Source organism: Pteropus vampyrus, unplaced genomic scaffold, assembly GCF_000151845.1.
Source record: "Pteropus vampyrus isolate Shadow unplaced genomic scaffold, Pvam_2.0 Scaffold33, whole genome shotgun sequence".
Lineage (NCBI taxonomy): Eukaryota > Metazoa > Chordata > Mammalia > Chiroptera > Pteropodidae > Pteropus > Pteropus vampyrus.
The window spans coordinates 8603458-8621125 of NW_011888814.1; the positions used below are offsets into that span (position 1 = coordinate 8603458).

General features: G+C 46.7%; 2 protein-coding genes across 7 annotated transcripts in view; one reads left to right on the forward strand and one right to left on the reverse strand.

Moving 5' to 3' along the window:
• IRF5 (interferon regulatory factor 5) overlaps positions 1-8167 on the forward strand; it is an 11437-nt gene extending 3270 nt beyond the window's left edge. For 3 of the 5 annotated variants that reach the window (XM_011357205.2, XM_011357203.2, XM_011357206.2), the window contains exons 2-9: positions 2197-2394; positions 4242-4431; positions 4787-4857; positions 5341-5374; positions 5555-5812; positions 6068-6460; positions 6545-6663; positions 6976-8167. In XM_011357205.2, the coding sequence (XP_011355507.1) occupies positions 2200-2394; positions 4242-4431; positions 4787-4857; positions 5341-5374; positions 5555-5812; positions 6068-6460; positions 6545-6663; positions 6976-7203 (1488 nt within the window). In that variant the 5' untranslated portion in view covers positions 2197-2199 and the 3' untranslated portion in view covers positions 7204-8167. Of the gene's footprint in view, positions 1-23; positions 459-2196; positions 2395-4241; positions 4432-4786; positions 4858-5340; positions 5375-5554; positions 5813-6067; positions 6461-6544; positions 6664-6975 lie in introns of those variants that run through there. The other 2 variants (XM_011357202.2, XM_023528923.1) reach the window with 2 other exon arrangements.
• Positions 8168-12208: 4041 nt separating this feature from the next.
• Positions 12209-17668, reverse strand: part of TNPO3 (transportin 3) — a 72100-nt gene continuing 66640 nt past the window's right edge. For both annotated transcript variants that reach the window (XM_011357207.2, XM_023528922.1), the window contains exons 22-23: positions 14921-15010; positions 12209-13374 (exon numbers count right to left, since the gene is read on the reverse strand). In XM_011357207.2, the coding sequence (XP_011355509.1) occupies positions 14950-15010 (61 nt within the window). In that variant the 3' untranslated portion in view covers positions 12209-13374; positions 14921-14949. The remainder of the gene's footprint in view (positions 13375-14920; positions 15011-17668) is intronic.

Sequence of the window (17668 nt, forward strand, 5' to 3'; positions counted from 1 at the left end):
GAACAACAGAGGGCAGTCAACTTTCCACCCAGGCAGGCCAGGAAACCCCCTGGGGTTTGAGGACCTCCCAGGCAGCAGCCCGGCCCTGGTTGGATGGCTTTAGCCGTTAGAAAATTCTTCAGCCTGGGTCATCTTCGTCAGTGAAGGCTACTCTGGTGTTGACTCAAACCCTAGTCCCTTTGCACACAGTGGTACCTCAAACATTAAGGATGGCTCTCATCCCCCTCCCCCACCCCTGAGTGTTCACTTCACCAACCCAGATACCCCGTTTCCTTCAGCCGTTCCTTCCCTGAGAGGCCTGCCAGCCTTGGACCCTAGCCGGCATTGGAGCCTCAGCAGCCTTCCTCTTGGGTCCAGTCTCACTCCCTTTGACCCGGAAGAGGGTCCTGGAGAGAGCAGGGCTGGTGGCGGGAGATCATCTGGAGGACAGAATGCTTCCAGCATCTGGGGTGTACCAGGTGGCTGGTATTTCTTAAGTCCTACTTTGGTTCAGTGAATGGTAGGGTGCTGGGGTGAGGGGAGTGTGTGGGAGGAGAGAGCAGGAGACAGTCTTGCCCTTGAGGAGGCCGCCTGCCCACCTGGAAGGTAAACAAGATGGGGGGAGGGTCAGTGTGAGGTGGAGTAAGAGTCCCAAACCCACTGATCTCAATGAAAAGAGTTCAGGGCCACCCATGGGGCCACCCATGGTGCCTTGGAGAGTGGAATGTGCATGCTGGTGTGCCCACCCCACAAGAGCAAGTGTCGGCACCTGTCTGCACGTCACCCTTCCAGGCAACATGCCCACCCATCCCTATGCCACCCTTATTGCCACCACCCCCTCTCCTTACTTGTGAGGGTCTTTTGAGTCGATGGAGGTACCAAGGATGTGGGAGAGAAGCATGGTTCTGGGGCAGTGCGTCCTCTTACACACACACGCACCAGCCACCGACTCACCTACCAGAGCCCGGCATGGAGGCAGCCTTGTATCTCATCCTGCTCAGCCCTTTGTTCTTTACTGGCCGAGTGACAAATTCCCCTCGGTCTTAAGACGGGTGGCTCTGTGATGGCTCAGTCCTTTCCACCTCTGATTCTGGGCTTGTAGGTTAAGGGCAAGGGCAGGAGAGAAACCACCGAGGATGGAACTGAGCAGGAAGGGCCTCAGGACAGTGAAGAGAAATTTCAGGTCTGGAGAGGGGCTGGCAGACGGAGGGAGGAGGCGTGGGTTCCACGTGGCCCGCTGGCCTCCACCTAGGGAGGCAGAGACTGGCCTGGAGAGCTGGCACTGGGTCCCTGTGGGCAGCCGTTAGACCTCGCCTCTGTAGTTCCTGCAGCTCTGCGCAGCACAGGGCCTGGCAAATGTTAGGTGCTTACTAATTGCTAAATGGTCAGGGGGAGGGACCAGAGTCTAAGAATTTGATGGCTTTAGAAGGATAGGCTCTAAGTCTGGTGGCCACTGTCCTGGTGATACAGGAGGTAGACTGAGTTGACTGATGAGATTTCCCTTAAGATGTCCAGGTGGGGAAAGCTTGATTTCTGAGGGAAACTGAGGCAGAAAGGAGGCTCCGAAGACTGGGTGTAGAAACCCTCCCTCCATTCACATGTCTGCCTCGGTCTTGGGCCAGGTCTCCTAGAGGGTGCTTTAGTGAGGGAGGGGAGCAGGGAGAATGCTAAGCAAGGATGTGGACCCAGCTGGAGGCTGGCTTCAGCCTGACCCCTCGGGGAGCTCTGGAGCGCATGCAGCACCAGTTTGCTCCACCTAAAGCAAGGGAACCGGCCTTTTGTCCCTGTGTGTCAGTCACTCACTGGCTACTGGCTGTCCCCTGTGGGGAGGGGTGGGCCTAGCCTGGAGTCGGGCAGGGAGGGCAGGTCTCTCAATGGACAGCTCTATGCCTCTGTGCTGTGCCAGCCTCGCAGCAGCTGGGGAAGTGATACCTCTGGGCGGGGCACCCGCAGCATCCACTTCAGCTGTAATGCCCTCCTTCCTTTGTCCCCAAACACAGCATAGATGCGGGGATCCTGTGACAAGAAAGCTGAAGGCTAGAAAAGAGAATTGTCTTTGAGCACCTGGAGGGACAGGGGAGACTCCAGCCCCCAGTGCTGGGAGGAAATGAAAGCCCTCACAGCCAACGGCTGGGCCCCCGAGCGCCCCCACACCCCTCTGCCAGAGGAGCATTTAGCTGCAAATCTGCTAATGCCCCGCCCTGCTTTCTCCTGCAGACCATGAACCAGCCCGCCCCAGGTGCCCTCCCGCCGCCCCGCCGTGTGCGGCTGAAGCCCTGGCTGGTGGCCCAGGTGAACAGCTGCCAGTACCCAGGGCTTCAGTGGGTCAATGGTGAAAGGAAATTCTTCTACATCCCCTGGCGACATGCCACACGGCACGGCCCAAGCCAGGATGGAGATAACACCATCTTCAAGGTAAGCCTTGGATGAGGGACTGCCTGGACCTCTGAGGCACCCCCTCCCTAGAAGAGGACCCCCCTCCCAAATTTCAGACTGGCCACTCAGTTGCATGTGATCCTACGTGTGGACTTAGGGGACCCAGGCATGACCACAGGGTATATCTTTTCTAATTTGCTCCCCAGAGCAAGGTGGGGACTGAGAGGTCCCCAAGAGACCTTCCTGTAACTCCTCCTCCCCCTCGTTCTTGTCTTGTACTCATTACACGTGAGCACGTGTGCACTGTGCACGTTCGATGTACATGTGCTGAACGAAGACAACAGAATTCCCCTGTAGTCATAACACTAAGAGGTAACTGCTATGATTATTTTTTGCTTATATTTTCAGTCTTCTGCACATGTATTCATGAGATACAAACATAGAATCAGACTGTGTATTCTATTTTGTAACCCACATTTTTCACCCAACATTGGGACCAAATTTTCTCTCCAATATATGCCACGTCACTTTTAGTGACCGCTGAAATTTCCATTGGAGGGGTTTAGCACAGTTTAGTCACTCAGTCCCAGGTTATGGATGCTTCATAACCTGGGACTGAGTGACTAAACTGTGCTAAATAAAATCAGGCATACCTGACTGCTTCTGGTGTTTCAGTGTTGAAGACCACATTGCCAGGTATACCCTCTAAACTCTTACCCTTTGTACATCTTAAATGATTTTCTTTGGGGTTAGTTCCTAGAGTTAAACATTGCTGGGTCAAAGAGAATGCTTATTTTTAAAGCTTTGGATGTGTGTTTCTTAGTTTTTGCACTTGATAAGTTACCTTTTCAAGGTTCTTTTCAAATCTGCTTATTTTTGAATAGATAACCCAGTTATACAACTCAAAATTTAAAAAGCATAAAATAGTTTGCAGGAAAAAGTCTCCCTCCTGTCCCTGTCCCCAGCCAGCCACCCCCTCCCTGGAGGCAATAGGTATTATCAGTTTCTTGTTTATCCTTTGCGAGAGTTTTTTGTACATAGACGAGCAAATATGTACCTATCCTTTCTTCCACTTTCCACAAAATGAGAGACGTATGCATATTCTCCCATAGCTCGTATTTCTTGAAGATTACAACATGTCAGTATATCAAAAGCTCCCTCTTTTTTTTAATCGTCTAGTATTTCACTCTTAGAATGGGTCGTAATTTAACGGGCACCCATTGATGGGCACTTCAGTTATTTGGGGTCTTTTACTTTCACAAACAGTATGCTGCAATGAATAACCTTGTATATGCAGAATTGTGTCGATGCTTCTGTTATCTATAGAATAAATTCCTAAAAGTCAAATGACTGGGTTAAGGGATAGAAACATTTGTAATCCTGACAGCAACCAAAGTGCCCTCCAAAATAATGATACCAATAGCTAAGGTGTACGGAGCCCATCCAAATGCAGGCGTGGTTAGTTCTGAGAGCTTTTTGGGCCCTTGAGTCTTCATGGCCACCCTGTGAGGTGGGTGCTATGATGGGGAGACCAAAGCAAAGAGAGGCAAAGTAATGTGCTGCTGGCACACAGCTGGCGGGTGGCAGTTTCCGGATTCAAACCCGGTCCTGCTCCAGACCCACATTCTTGTCCACCATGTCGTACTGTCCTCCTTAGAGATTATACCTGTTCACGCTTGCAGGAGCGGGGAAAGCAATGCCTTTCAAAGCACCTCGATTTCCCCGAGGGCTGGGAAGGGCTGGTGTCATATCTCCCACCTTGCAGAGGGGCACTCGGGGTGTCCGTGGTCTCCCTGCACAGCAGCAACTCCCATCAGACAGGAGGGGCTGGGCTTTGGTGAGGGGCGAGGTTCTCTGCGGTTGCCTGTCTTCTGTCCCTGCCCCAGGCCTGGGCCAAGGAGACGGGGAAGTACACCGAGGGGGTGGACGAGGCCGATCCGGCCAAGTGGAAGGCCAACCTGCGCTGTGCCCTTAACAAGAGCCGTGACTTCCGCCTCATCTATGACGGGCCCCGGGACATGCCACCTCAGCCCTACAAGATCTACGAGGTCTGCTCCAATGGCCCTGCTCCCGCAGGTATCCATGCCTCCCTGTGTGGGCCACGTAGGAGGCGGTGCAGGGAGGCCCAGTGCCCTCCATTGTGCAGTGGTCGGGCACGCACTCCCAAGGAGTGGCTGGGGATAGGCCACTTGTGGGGCATGGACCAGGGCTTTAGGTTCATCTCCCTTAGCCAGTTCTCGTTCTTGGCTCCCGGCTCCCAGTACAGATCTGGTGGCCTAGGGAGCTGAGCGCCACGGGGTCAGAGAGGTCCCTACTGGTTCCTGATGGCTGTGCAGCTACAGCAGGGGCTGCTATGTGGACCCCGGTGACCCTCCTTCTCCTCCCCACTGACTTCTTTCCCGTCTTCCTTTTTCTCTCCCTCCATCTGCAGAGTCACAGCCCAGCGAGGACCACACGCGTGGTGCAGGAGAGGAGGAGGAGGAGGAGGAGGAAGAGGAAGAGGTGAGCGGGGGCTCTGCCTGCCCTGACGTGGGCCCGGCCGGGGCGTTTCTCTTGTCCTCTGCTCTAGGACGGGGCAGCCCACTCCTCTGGCGCCCTGCTGCTCTCCCTGCAGCTCTACTCTTGAGTTTCTTCTCCGGGATTCTGAGGATAGAAACAAAGTCACCACCTTGAACCCTCGGGGGCTTTGTCGGTTCAACACGTGCTCACACTTTGATTGACTGACTCTCACAGAAGTCGGAGCTTAGTAGGTGCTATACCTGTTCAGAGGGCAGATGTGGAAACTGAGGGACTGAGCAGCTCACTGACTTGCCTGCGATGGCAGACCTGGGGCTGGAGGCAGGGTCTGGCCTCGGCTAAGCCGAGGACCAGGGAATTGCCTTGTGGTTCTCATGTGTTTTCTTTAGCATCAGATCAATTTAATAACCTGTCCTCCCTTCTCTCTCTGGCCTCTTCCCTCCTCCTTTGCCTGTGTCTTCCCTTCAGCTCCAGAGGATGTTACCGAGCCTGAGCCTCACAGGTGGGGCTGGGAGGTGGTATGGTTGGGGGCTTAGTATAAGGAGAAGCTGCAGGTACCATAGGTACCTGGGAGGGGGTTGAAGGGAGGCTATGGGGGGAGGTCCAGGGCCGGGAGTAGGTGAGCCTGGGAGGCAGCTCCTAGAAGTTGCATTAAAGCTCTCTCCACCCCTACCCTCTGTAGAAGCAGCGCAGCCTGGTCCCCCCATGGCACCCTATTCTTTACCCAAAGAGGATGTCAAGTGGCCACCTACTCTGCAGCCTCCTGCAGTGCTGGGCCCCCCTGCTCCAGGACCCAACCTCCTGGGCCCTGCCCCCGCCTATGGGGAGCTTCTCCCTGAGGTCCTGCCGAGCCTGCAGCACGGGGCCCTGGCTGCCAGCCTGCCCCCTGCAAGCGAACAACTCCTGCCCGACCTGCTGATCAGCCCTCACATGCTGCCTCGTAAGGACCCAGGGGCTGGCTGGGCAGGGTAAAGCGGTGCTGGGGGGGGTGGTGGTGGGGGGTTGGTTTGCAAAGAGGATGGAGGATGGCTAAGAAAAGAACAAAGATGCCCATGCCAGTCCCTCCTTGGGTGGGGGGAAGTAAGGGGGAGTGCTGAGCAGACGACCTAGCCACTGGGCAGAAAAAGTCGGTCGAACTGCAGAATGGGAGGTCTGGGGCTCAGAGACCAGGAAGTCCTGCCCCTCTGCCCCACAGTGACTGACCTGGAGATCAAGTTCCAGTACCGTGGGCGGCCACCCCGTGCCCTCACCATCAGCAACCCACATGGCTGCCGGCTCTTCTACAGCCAGCTAGAGGCCACCCAGGAGCAGGTGGAGCTCTTTGGCCCTGTGAGCTTGGAGCAAGTGCGCTTCCCCAGCCCTGAGGACATCCCCAGTGACAAGCAGCGCTTCTACACGAACCAGCTGCTGGATGTCCTGGACCGCGGGCTCATCCTCCAGTTGCAAGGTCAGGATCTGTATGCCATCCGCCTGTGCCAGTGCAAGGTGTTCTGGAGTGGGCCCTGTGCCTTTGCTCATGGGTCACACCCCAACCCCATCCAGCGAGAGGTCAAGACCAAGCTCTTCAGCCTGGAGAATTTTCTCAATGGTGAGGGCCCCACATTGTGTTCCTCCTGGGCTCCTATCATCGGGGGCATGGTTCTAGCCTCTGAGGGTCTTGATCTCGCTGTAGGGCTCATCCTGTTCCAGAAGGGCCAGACCAACACCCCACCACCGTTTGAAATCTTCTTCTGCTTTGGGGAGGAGTGGCCTGACCGCAAACCCCGAGAGAAGAAGCTCATCACTGTACAGGTATACTACCATCTCCCAACCCCCCCAACCCCCCAATTCTGCTTTGGCTTGAGTAAAGGGGACTCCTGAGACAAGCCCTCGCCCCACGGTGGAGACTCAGGGCTCTCTGGGCAGTGTGAACTTGGTGGCTGGATATCATCAAGGCCCAGGGCTGTCCACACATAAGTCGCCTTTGTCCAAAGTAGATACTGGTGCCGCTTCTTCCTGGTGTATGCGGCCCATCGCCCGTCCCCTGGTGGATGCCCTCACGCGCAACTGGATTTGACCACCCTGACAAGGTTCTCCCTCTCCTGGATCTTCTTTGCTCCCCAGGTGGTGCCCGTAGCAGCTCGGTTGTTGCTGGAGATGTTCTCAGGGGAGCTTTCCTGGTCGGCTGATAGTATCCGGCTACAGATCTCAAACCCAGACCTCAAAGACCACATGGTGGAACAGTTCAAGGAGCTCCATCACATCTGGCAGTCTCAGCAGCAGTTGCAGCCAGTGGCCCAGGCCCCTCCTGCTGGTGGGGCCTGGCCCATGCACCCAGCCGGCATGCAATGAGGTTGCAGATAGTGACTGAACTAGGCTTCTTGGGTGGCTGCATGGATTAATGTGGAGGTGTGACAGCCCCAGGGGCATCTGACTGGCTGCAGGGTCCTATCTCTGGGTCTCCGGGAAGTGTATTTGGGCCAAAATAGAGGAAAGAGAGGCCCAAATTCCAGGTTCTCCCTGCAGACAGAAGGCAAAGGAAGCTGGAAGCCAGTTTTGCTATGGGGGCTGTATCTTCTGGACATGCCTCTCCTCTGCTCGCCCTGGTCTCCTGGCTCTGGAAGAACTCAGCCATCGACACCAGTGAGCAGACAAGGAACTCCGACTCCGGGGCCCTCGCTGTCCAGAGGGAATTGCGCCAGCATGCCCTCATTTCCTCTGGCAGAAAGAGCTAAGAGCTCTGGGCCCGGTCCCCCTAGCAGGGCCTCTGCAGGGCATGGGCCTGACTTTGAGCCTAACTTCATCTTTCTCCTTCCTGAGACAGATATGAGCACTTAGGTATTATACCAGATACTTAAGGCTGGCAGCTACCTCTTCTTGAGAGTCCAAGAACCTGGGGTAGAAAGTGGAGTTTTATATATTTTTGGATTAATAAATGTTAAAAACATTCAGCTATTCTTTTACTTTTTCCAGCACCAGCTGCTTCCATGCTATTCTACTAGACCCTATTTCTGATGCCAGCTGGCCCTTTCTCCTAGCACCTCCCCTTCATCTCTGGTGCCATTGACACAGAGAGGGCCTGCCTTCCAGGCTGATGAGTCAGCGGGGCCTTCATAAACACTCACCTGGCTGGCTGCTTTCCAGGAGGAAGCTGACTAAAGCAAGGGTATGGATTTTTAAATGTGTGCAGAATATAAAATCCTGTCCAAATCAATTTTCCCATAAGAAATGATGAAAAAGGGCTGGTATTTCGATTACATCGCAATCTTTATCCTTCTGTATATTTGCACGCTATTAAATATATTAGGACAATGAATGTAAATTGGTAGCTCATTGTTTGAATCTGGCTCATAGATATAATTTTCTGGCTTGAATAATTTTGTTTATCTTTTTATTATGGAAGATTTTAAACATTTGTGAAAGTAGGGAGAATGGTATGAAATCCCCATGTAGTAACTTCAACAATTGTCAATTCATAGTCTTTCTCATCTAAACTACCATCCACACCCCCACCCTGAGGTTATTTTGAAGCAAATCCTACCTACACCTAACATTTTGTGTTGTCATCATGTATCTCTAAGAAGACAGGGACATTCTGAAAAAACAAAACCACTATATCCTCAAATCTAATGTGAAGACATTAACTTTTATAAAATACCTATTGTTTAAAAATTTAAGACATTAGATAAATTTTATTGCAATTTAATTGTGGAAGAAACCAAATTGTTCAGCATTCTGCTTTTGCCTAGATGCTGGCTGCTCTGCTATTAACGTATTTTGTCTTCTGTATTTCCTGTAAATTGGTACTTTGATCTAGACTCTGAATTCTAGAGGCTCAACTGAATGGAGCTTTTTTAACTACCTAGTTTTAGGTATTTGTCTCCATCTTTAGTTATTATACATCATGCTACAGTGAAGAGGCTTGTGCATACTCATCTTTTCATAGTTTTGCCAGTGTATCTTTGGGATGGAGCTCCAGAAATGGGATTTCTGGGCTAAAGGAAAAATATATGTAATTTTTCTAGATATTGGCAAAATCCTATTAAACCTGAGTGTGCCTGTTTCCCCAATCACACCAACAAACTATACTAACATTCTGGATTTTTGCCCACCTGACAGATCAAAAATAGTATCCTAGTGCCACTTCTCATTATGAGCAAGGCCAAGCGTCTTTGTGTGGTTAAGTGGCCTGTGCGGATTTTAAAAAATTTTTAGAATAGTTTTAGAGTTACAGAAGAGTTACTTGAGAGTTCCTATATACCTCATACCGTTTCCCCAATTGCTAACACCTTATATTACTATGGTATATTTGTCACAACTAATGAATCTGTATGAATACACTATTATTGACTCAATTCCAATCTTTATTCAGATTTAATTAGTTTTTATCTAATATCCTTTTTCTGTTCCAGGATCCCATCCAAGTTATTGCATTACATTTAGTCATGTCTCCTTTGCCTCTACCGGTCTGACAATTTCTCAGAGGTTCCTTGTTTTTGACTTTGAGGGCACGCATGAGAAAGTCCCCTATTTTGGGTTTATCTCTTGCGTTTCTCATGGTTTTTGTAAGGAAGACCACAGAGGTGAAGTGTCATTCTCACATCATCATACTGAGGGCACATGCTACCACCGTGATTTTTTCGTGATCACCTGGCTAAGATAGTGTTTGTCAGGTTTCTCTACCATAGGTGACGCCTCTTCCCACCTTTTCCATACTGCACATACACACAGAGGTTTCAGAATTGTTAACCCATACCCTTTAAGAAACTTTACCGACTAGAGCACAGTGTTTATGTACAGTTCCTTTTGTCTTTAGTTTTCAATCATTTACCAAGGTTAGCACTTTTCCCCACTGGCCTGTATAGCTCTATTTCCTCTTTAGATTGAAATAAGTTGTCAACACTTTGAGATTAGTAGATGTCACCCACCTGATTTCCAGCTTCTTTCAGGGAATTGGGAAATATAGAAGCATTCCCATTACATTCTCCAATAGCGATAATGAGCTGGAACTTCAGATGGGCGAGTTCAGTACAGTCCTCTCCCAGCCTGCTTCCCTCCTTTCACTGCCTTGTCCCCGAAGGCATCTGGGTTAGAAACCCTTGATGAACAGTGGAGCAGGGAGCCCGAGAATAGATGAACTATGGAATCTTGGAAGGAAGATCTGCACTAGGTGACTACTTGTAGATGGATTTCTCTAATACTGCAGGAAGCTCAGGGGCTGCTGCAAATCCTCTTTGGGCTTTGACTTTTTGACTTTTTAAAAAATAAAACAAAAATGAAAATGAAAAACAGCATACCTGGCTGTCATTTCATACAGATCTGTGTTGCAGTAGCCTGTTGTGGATGAACGCTACCCGAAAGGAGCGACAGATGTTAACTCATTCCAGAGGTTAAAGGCAGGACAATGCGTGTTGCAATTTACTACTCCCTAGCTCTGCTAGAATTCTGCTTGGTGGTGGCCTTTGACTGTGCTAGGGACCTCTGCTAGGGTTGAAGCTGGAATCCATTAGAACACTGATGTCCGTGGCCCTGGGGATGAACGCATCCCTCTAGCCCCCAACAGAAAATTTCCCCCTCACTTCCTTTCTCCAAACCCTTCCAACGGAGTTCATCCTTGTATCCGACTAAATATTCCCTTTTAATTCAAGACTCCTTCCTCTAATTCAGCTTTTCATTGACATAAAGAAATTTTCATTATTCATAGAGGAGAGGATATTGATGGTTTTCATTTTTGTAAAAGGAACATTCTTGGAAGCAGCTTTCTCATTTGCTGATAACGTGTCTCAAAAAATCAGGCATACCTTACTGCATAATCATGGATTATGGCTTTAATCTTTGCAGAAGATTCAGTTAAACTGGGGCCACACAAGGTGGACATGTACACTGCATTCATGAGGTACTGATGCCATTCAAAAGCTCAAGTTTCTTAATGTCTTATTTGTCCTACATTCTGAGTTACTTATCTTCATCGAACATGAACATAAAAATTACAAGTTACTTTTCTTTAGTATTAATCTTGCTGGGTATAGCCCCAATGGGTGATCTATGGTCCCCATAATCATGACTAAAATTCTCTGGCTACGCCAATGCAGAAATCATGGAACAGACAATTGCGTGAGCACTTTATGCCTTAGGTAAGCTCAGGGGCAAGACTCTCATTCTTCCACTAGATATCATGCAGGAAAACACTGAGGGGACCTGATCCCAAAGTTCCCTTTTAGCTTAAAATTTAGGTGGGTATTCTTGCTATGCCAAAAACAACTGTTTATAAGAACTAGTCTGAAGTGATCTGTAACTTATTGTAAGTAGTGAGGCCCTGACACCATTAATGAGCTACATAACTGGGATATGCATTCCACGTGCAATTTTTCAGTGGCCAGGGAGAATTGTGTTAAGTCTTCTACACGTTTTTCCAGTCCAGATACAACTTTCTGTGATCAAAGCCAAATCCTTAAACAAAGCAAACAGAGCAAGGGCAACTGGCCGTTTTAAGAACCCAGGATTGGACCAGGCTTCAGTTTTGTTTACCCAGAAAATGAGAGATGGCTGGGGTACTGTGCTGATGCCCAGAATTTGATAATCTCACTAGAAACACTTTTATATTCAAGTTTTTCCCTCCCCTTCCAATAATGCCTCTTTAGAGAGTAAAACTCTGAGTAGCATCGATGTTAAGCAGGAAAGTTTCATCAATTCCAAATAGTAGATGCAGCTCTGCAATCAAGTTCACTAGCTCAAAGCCCAATTACTATAACATACTATATGATCTCATTTATTTAAAACTCGAGAAAATGGAAACTAATCTACAATGACAGAGAGCAGACCTGTGGCTACTTGGGCATGGAGGAGAATGGAGAGAGGCATGAGGAAATTTGGGAGTAAACAAGTTCATTGTCTTGATTGTTAATGATTTCATGGGTGTATCCTATTGTCAGAGCTTATCAACTGCATACCTTAAATATGTGCAGCTTACTGTATGTCAATTATACTTCAGTACAGGTTTTTTTTTAAAGACCAAATACTCAGTAGGTTAGTAAACACCAATCTACTCGGTGGCCACCGTGGAAAGAATACACCGTATTGCTGTTTAACATGCTGTAGAGATCCATTCTCTTTTCCACTGAGGCTATATGAAAAGATATAATGTAACGCAAGAGTTTTGGGGAGAACTAGAAGAATAAAAGATGCAGAATGCGCCACTCCCCTGGAATACGAAGTGTCTGTGGCATGAAGGACAGGGGCCTGCCTTTTAAACTTCAAACACAGATGATGTGATCACAACTAAGACTGCTCATGGAAGTGGTCCAGTTGTACCATTTCAGAACTATGAGGCAGTGAAAGAAAATAAAACAAACATTGATTAAATTTTAAAAATTTATTTTTTTCTTTTTTCTTTTTTTTTTTGTTGTTGATTTGTTCTTGAGATGGCTACAACACCAGACAGAACAGTGCCCTCATGTTTAGTGCCTGTGCAGGGCTGCAATGCCTTTAAAACATTAAGATCTGCTTTGGGCTTCCCTTTCCCGCCTCATCCCCATAAAGTCAAATAATTTCCACATTTTTTAGTAAAATACACTTAGCCCTGTAAACACTTTTTTCCATATTCCCCCCCTCTTTTTTTTTTTCATGTCTGTGGGTGAAATATTAACTAAAAAAAAAATCTTAAAAAAGTTAAAACTTAGAATATACATTTATATCCCACTCAACCCAATTTTGGCTCTTTTCTCCAAGGCTGACAACAACCCAATGTGGATTGGAAGTGGATCAGAGACTGGAGAGGGTGGTCAGAGTCGGGACATACATGAATTTTGGCCCTGGCAGGTCTCACTATCACTGATGTGACCATGATATAGAACAGAACAGGCTCTGTACTTACTCCTCCCTGTTCGAACAACTCTAAAGGTGGTAAGAAACGCCTGGGGAGGATGGGGGAAATTTCTATCCACTTTGTTAAAAGAGGAGGGGAAACAGGAAAGAAGGGAGGATGAGAGAGAGGGCAAAACAATAAAGAACCGTAAGATGATCTTGACCCTTATCTTCCATTGCAGCTATTTATCTCATCTGAATTCCCATTTTCCCTAAGTATCTGTTTTTCTTGTTTCACAGAAAGGTTGTACTTTAATTTTTCTGTGTGCACACACATGTGTCAGCATGTGTGTGTGTGGGTATGTGTATGTATGTGTGTGTGTCATTTGCTACCAGGCGAATGTTTCAGTTCTGGTTTAAGTTTAGTTTTCCTTTTTTATTTCCTTAAAATTATTTTTCCTTTTAGAAACAAGCTCACCAGGAAACCAGCTCCCCTCCCACCACGCCGGACAGGCCCGCAGCCATCTTTTTAAAAACCGTGCTGATTTTCCCTCACCCCCAAACAGGAACTCCTCAGGATAGCCTCGGAAGGCTGGAGTCTCTCCCTGTCTGGTGGGCGCCCTGGTGGCGGTGAAGGCCCCTCTGCCACAATGGAGGTTTCTGATTGTGGGACACAGTCTGGTTTGTTTTCTTCCTGTCTTCTAATTTAAAAAGACATTCCTGACAAAAGAGAAAAGATAGTCAATACTTGTGGTCCAGGAGACAATAAGCATTTTATAAAGTCAAGGCAGAAGTTTCTATACTTGCTCAGGTACCTTATTCTGGTCTCTGCCATAAGAAGTCAGTAAAAAAAAGAAATTCAAGTTTTACTTGTGATTTGAAGGGAGCTACTGCTTTAATGAAATACTATCTGCAGTGCTTTTCCAATCCTGAGGGTCCTGTGGAAATTCAGAATGATATGTGGGGGTAAAGGTGAGCCAGTAGTTCCATGCTACCCACTCTAAACCAACCAGAAAATCTCCACTTCGGTCTATTTAAATATTAGAGTTTCACAAATAAAAGTTTAAAAAACAATGATTTAGACTCTCTGGAAAGAGTACTACTGTAAAGTGCTAAAGAGAGTGGTTAAAAATGAGGACTCTGGCACCAGAATGTCTACATATGAATTGTGGCTCTATCAATTACCGACTGTGACATCAAGCAAATTGTTTAACGTCTTAGAAGCGCAATTTCCTCATTTATAAAATGGGAATAATAACAGTAACTAACCCAGGGAACTGGGTGAGGGTTATCTTAGTTAAAACACATACATCATTTATAGTAGTATCTGATACACAGTAAGGGCTCCATGAATATTTGCTATGAACATTCACTGTTCACCCAACGTGTATCAATGTTAGCTTTTATAGACACTGTAAAACCTGAGGATCCAAAAGGCTATCACTACTCATTAAAGAACTAAAACATAGAAATAATTTCTGGTGTGGTGAGGCACTGCTTGCTGAACAGCACTTTCACTTACTAATGCATTTAATCACAGAAATTACCAGAGTCCTATACATGCATCGAGAATTGCCTCCTGACTGAATAAATTCTGCTTAAAATGTCAGAGGGTAGGCTTAGAGGAAAGTTACCTTTCTTCTCTCAGTCAAGAAAATGGAACCCAAGTCCCTCTACCCAGTCCTTTCTTTCCTTAGCTCAGCTTCTTGCTTTGCTTCAGAAATCAGGCGATAGGAAGCATATGGAGAAAACTGATGATCATGAGCTAGACAGAGATGTCAGCTCCTTTCCTATACCTCCTGCCTGAGTCAAAACCTGGCATTTCAGTGTTCAAATTAGAATAAGCATCTTTGCTCATTAAATCTGAAAGGTCAGTTTTAGATGAGTCATGCCATGTACCACGGTCAACTTTAGGTCAGCACTGTTAAAAAAAATACTTGTTTGTTAACCATACACACTTACCGCCCTAGAAGTGTCTGTAAGGTAAAGAGAATTTTTTTTTTTTTTTTTTTGAGATATTCCACAACAGTAACTTTCTTATACAAGTGAAAAGAGCATCCAAAAGAAGCTGACAATTATCTGGCTGCCATAGCTCAAGAAAATCAGGACCCTGCATCTCCCAGTTGTACAGCAGGATTAAATTGTCAGGTCCTTCCCTGACTCTAGCTATAGTACTAGTCCCATGATGGGCATTAAAACGTATGCCCACCCCCAACCCAAGCACTCCTGGCAGCCAGGGGAAAGCTGGGAACGACATACCACTCACCTGGGTGACAGGCACAGTGCAGGAGTGAGCTATCGAAACAACCTGGTGAAGTCTCGCAAGGCCCAGCAAACTTGTTTACATTCCTCAGCACTAGAAAAGAAAAGGGAGGTTGGTCCCTGACTGATGAGAAAGATATAATACGCTGAAAAACAACAACAACATTGACTCTGCTTCCAATTTTTCTATAATTCAAGAGTAAATATTAACTATTAGATATGAGAATAATTATAAGCCAGCCGTATGGTCCTTAAAAAATGGGCTTATAGAAAAATTGCCTAGGTTTGAATCTTGGCTCCACTGTGTCCTTGGGCAAGTTACCAATCTGCCTCAGTTCCCTCATCTACTATCCATCTCATAATGTTTTGAGAATTTAATCAGTTCATATATGTAAAATGCTTAGGATAACAGAGCAGTGAACAAAATAGTATTCAACAAATGTAGGCTGCTGCTACACCACCACCACTACCACTTGGTTAAAATCTTTCACATAAAAACAAGTAAGGCAGAAACACCAAAGTAAAAAAAGCAAGCATATTCACCTAAGGCTGATTATTTTAATTCTACGAGCTGAGCTAACTTAGGTACCCTGGTTTCCTCATTCTCTTCCAAAGGCAGATTTTGTTTACAAAGCCCAGTCCAGCAACTAAGTCTCTATCAGTCATCGATTTTCTAGTTGAACAGGCTGCTCAGGGTTTCCTCCTGTGGGAGGAGGAGGTAGAGGAGAGAGGAAAGGGTTAAGGCCTGTAGAAAGGGAGGAGGAGGAATCAGAACTTGGTTCTCAGGCAAGCACTGAGATGCCTAAGCAGAATAAATAGCCCAATATTCATCTGACCCGGTTTCTTCCAAAGGCTTCCTTTGTCCAAACAGTGGAAAAGAAAGCTCTTCCCAATATGCTCACCCTTCTATGACCATCTGTGATTTGGAAAAACTCAGGAACTACAGCCTACAGCCTCGGTGGGATTCAATGTAAGAAAGCTCTCTCTCCTCATAATGGTTAAACACCAGCGGAGGGAAATGCTAACAGTGATCCAACAGAAAAGGAGAAATGAGAGCTACCCGCTTAAGTGCCCACATCTGGATTTCCCTACCTACTATAAGGTCTGAAACATCATTAAGAACCTTGATTGAGACTCCAGGATTTGATTCAACAGAATATCCTAGACACTTTCTTTTAGTTGCTCTTCATCTGAAAAATGTCATGAAAACGAGGAAGGTCTTGAATCCTGCCATTTGCTCTTCATGAATTTAACATGCTTCAGTAAAGGCACTACATTTCTCGGTGTATTTCCAAACCAATAATGACTGTTAAGGACAGGGTGAGTGAGCCCTTATCATTCATGCTCCCAATGTCATGGAGGAGGAAGATATGGAACCCGAGGGAAGCCACTGTGTGGTGTGTTTTAAGGGACGAGGACAGTAGGATACAGTTAACCTTAGGACAGGGCTGGAGAATCAAGATTCTTTTTCTCTCCTAATGCCTTGCATGTTTTAAATTCTATCCTTCAACCAGAGATCGTGGTTTAATCTGGAAGGGAAATGATAACTCCAGCCTTAGCTTCTTTTGTGACACATGAGAAAAAGTATTAAAACCAAATGCAAGTGCAGGAGAACTAGATGAAATGAGGGTCAGGCCACAGTATCCCAAAATCAGCTCAGCTTCTGTTCCCAATCCTGTCAGCAACTGCTTTAGTGTCAAGAGCTTCAGCCAAATGTTGAACTTAAATGTCCTTGGTGATTAAGCCCAAAGAAGTGAATAAAAACAAAACAAAACAAAACACAAAACTCCTAAAATCTAGAAGTATTTTCCGCTTTCTGCTTTAATCCTTTTTCTATCTCTATTTATTTAAGGCTGACACTATATTTCTAGGCTCTATTTTCTGGCCTCTAGTTTCTATTTTCTGGCCTCTAGTCTCATAATTCCAATCCATTCCAGAGAAATGGAAAATGATGGCATGATTTCTTCTAGTCATAATTAGTGGTGTCTGGAGAGCAAAAATGGTATTTCAGAATGAAAAATCCCAGCTTTCTTTAAGTTTACCAATTAAAAACACTAAGGAATTAATTACCAGCATCATCTGAAAACAGGCTTGGACTTGCTGAAATGAAACTGAACCAGTTCACCCTCCCTGCTAGGATGGCAAACAAAGCAGCATGTTGAGGCAGGAGTTATAGGACCTTAAAACCAAAAGGGAGACTGAGTCATGCATGGAGCAGAAGGTTCAAGGGCAACACACATACTAAAGAGAGAGAATTTTTAAGGGGAGGTGAGCAACCTCAAACCCTTTCTCTAGCACCTAACATTACCTCTTACTTCTGTTCATTTCCCACCATTATAGCACAGCTTACTGTAAGGAGCTGCAAAACTTGTTTAGCAATGAAAGATCAAGTAGGCCAGGTTGGTAGTGCACCTTATTTTCCCGTATCACAGCACAAAGATCACTGATATTTTTGTTCAAAGCACTGCATTATCTGGGTTCTTCTCCTTTGCCCCAAGATTTTACTTAACTTAGAGAATGTCCATAACTTTTATTTCAGACTTACTCTATTGTTCTGTCATGTATATTAGCCCAGATGAAGAAATATGGGCTTGGTGGAGAATGTGTGGGTGGTTGCCTTAGAGCTGGCAAGAGACAAGCTCCATCTAGTTTTGCAAGTATGACATTCTTGCAGGTTCTTTTCCAAAGAGAAAGTTAACATTCACTGATTACCTACTATGTGCCAGATCTTTAGATTTCTACTTAGTAACTC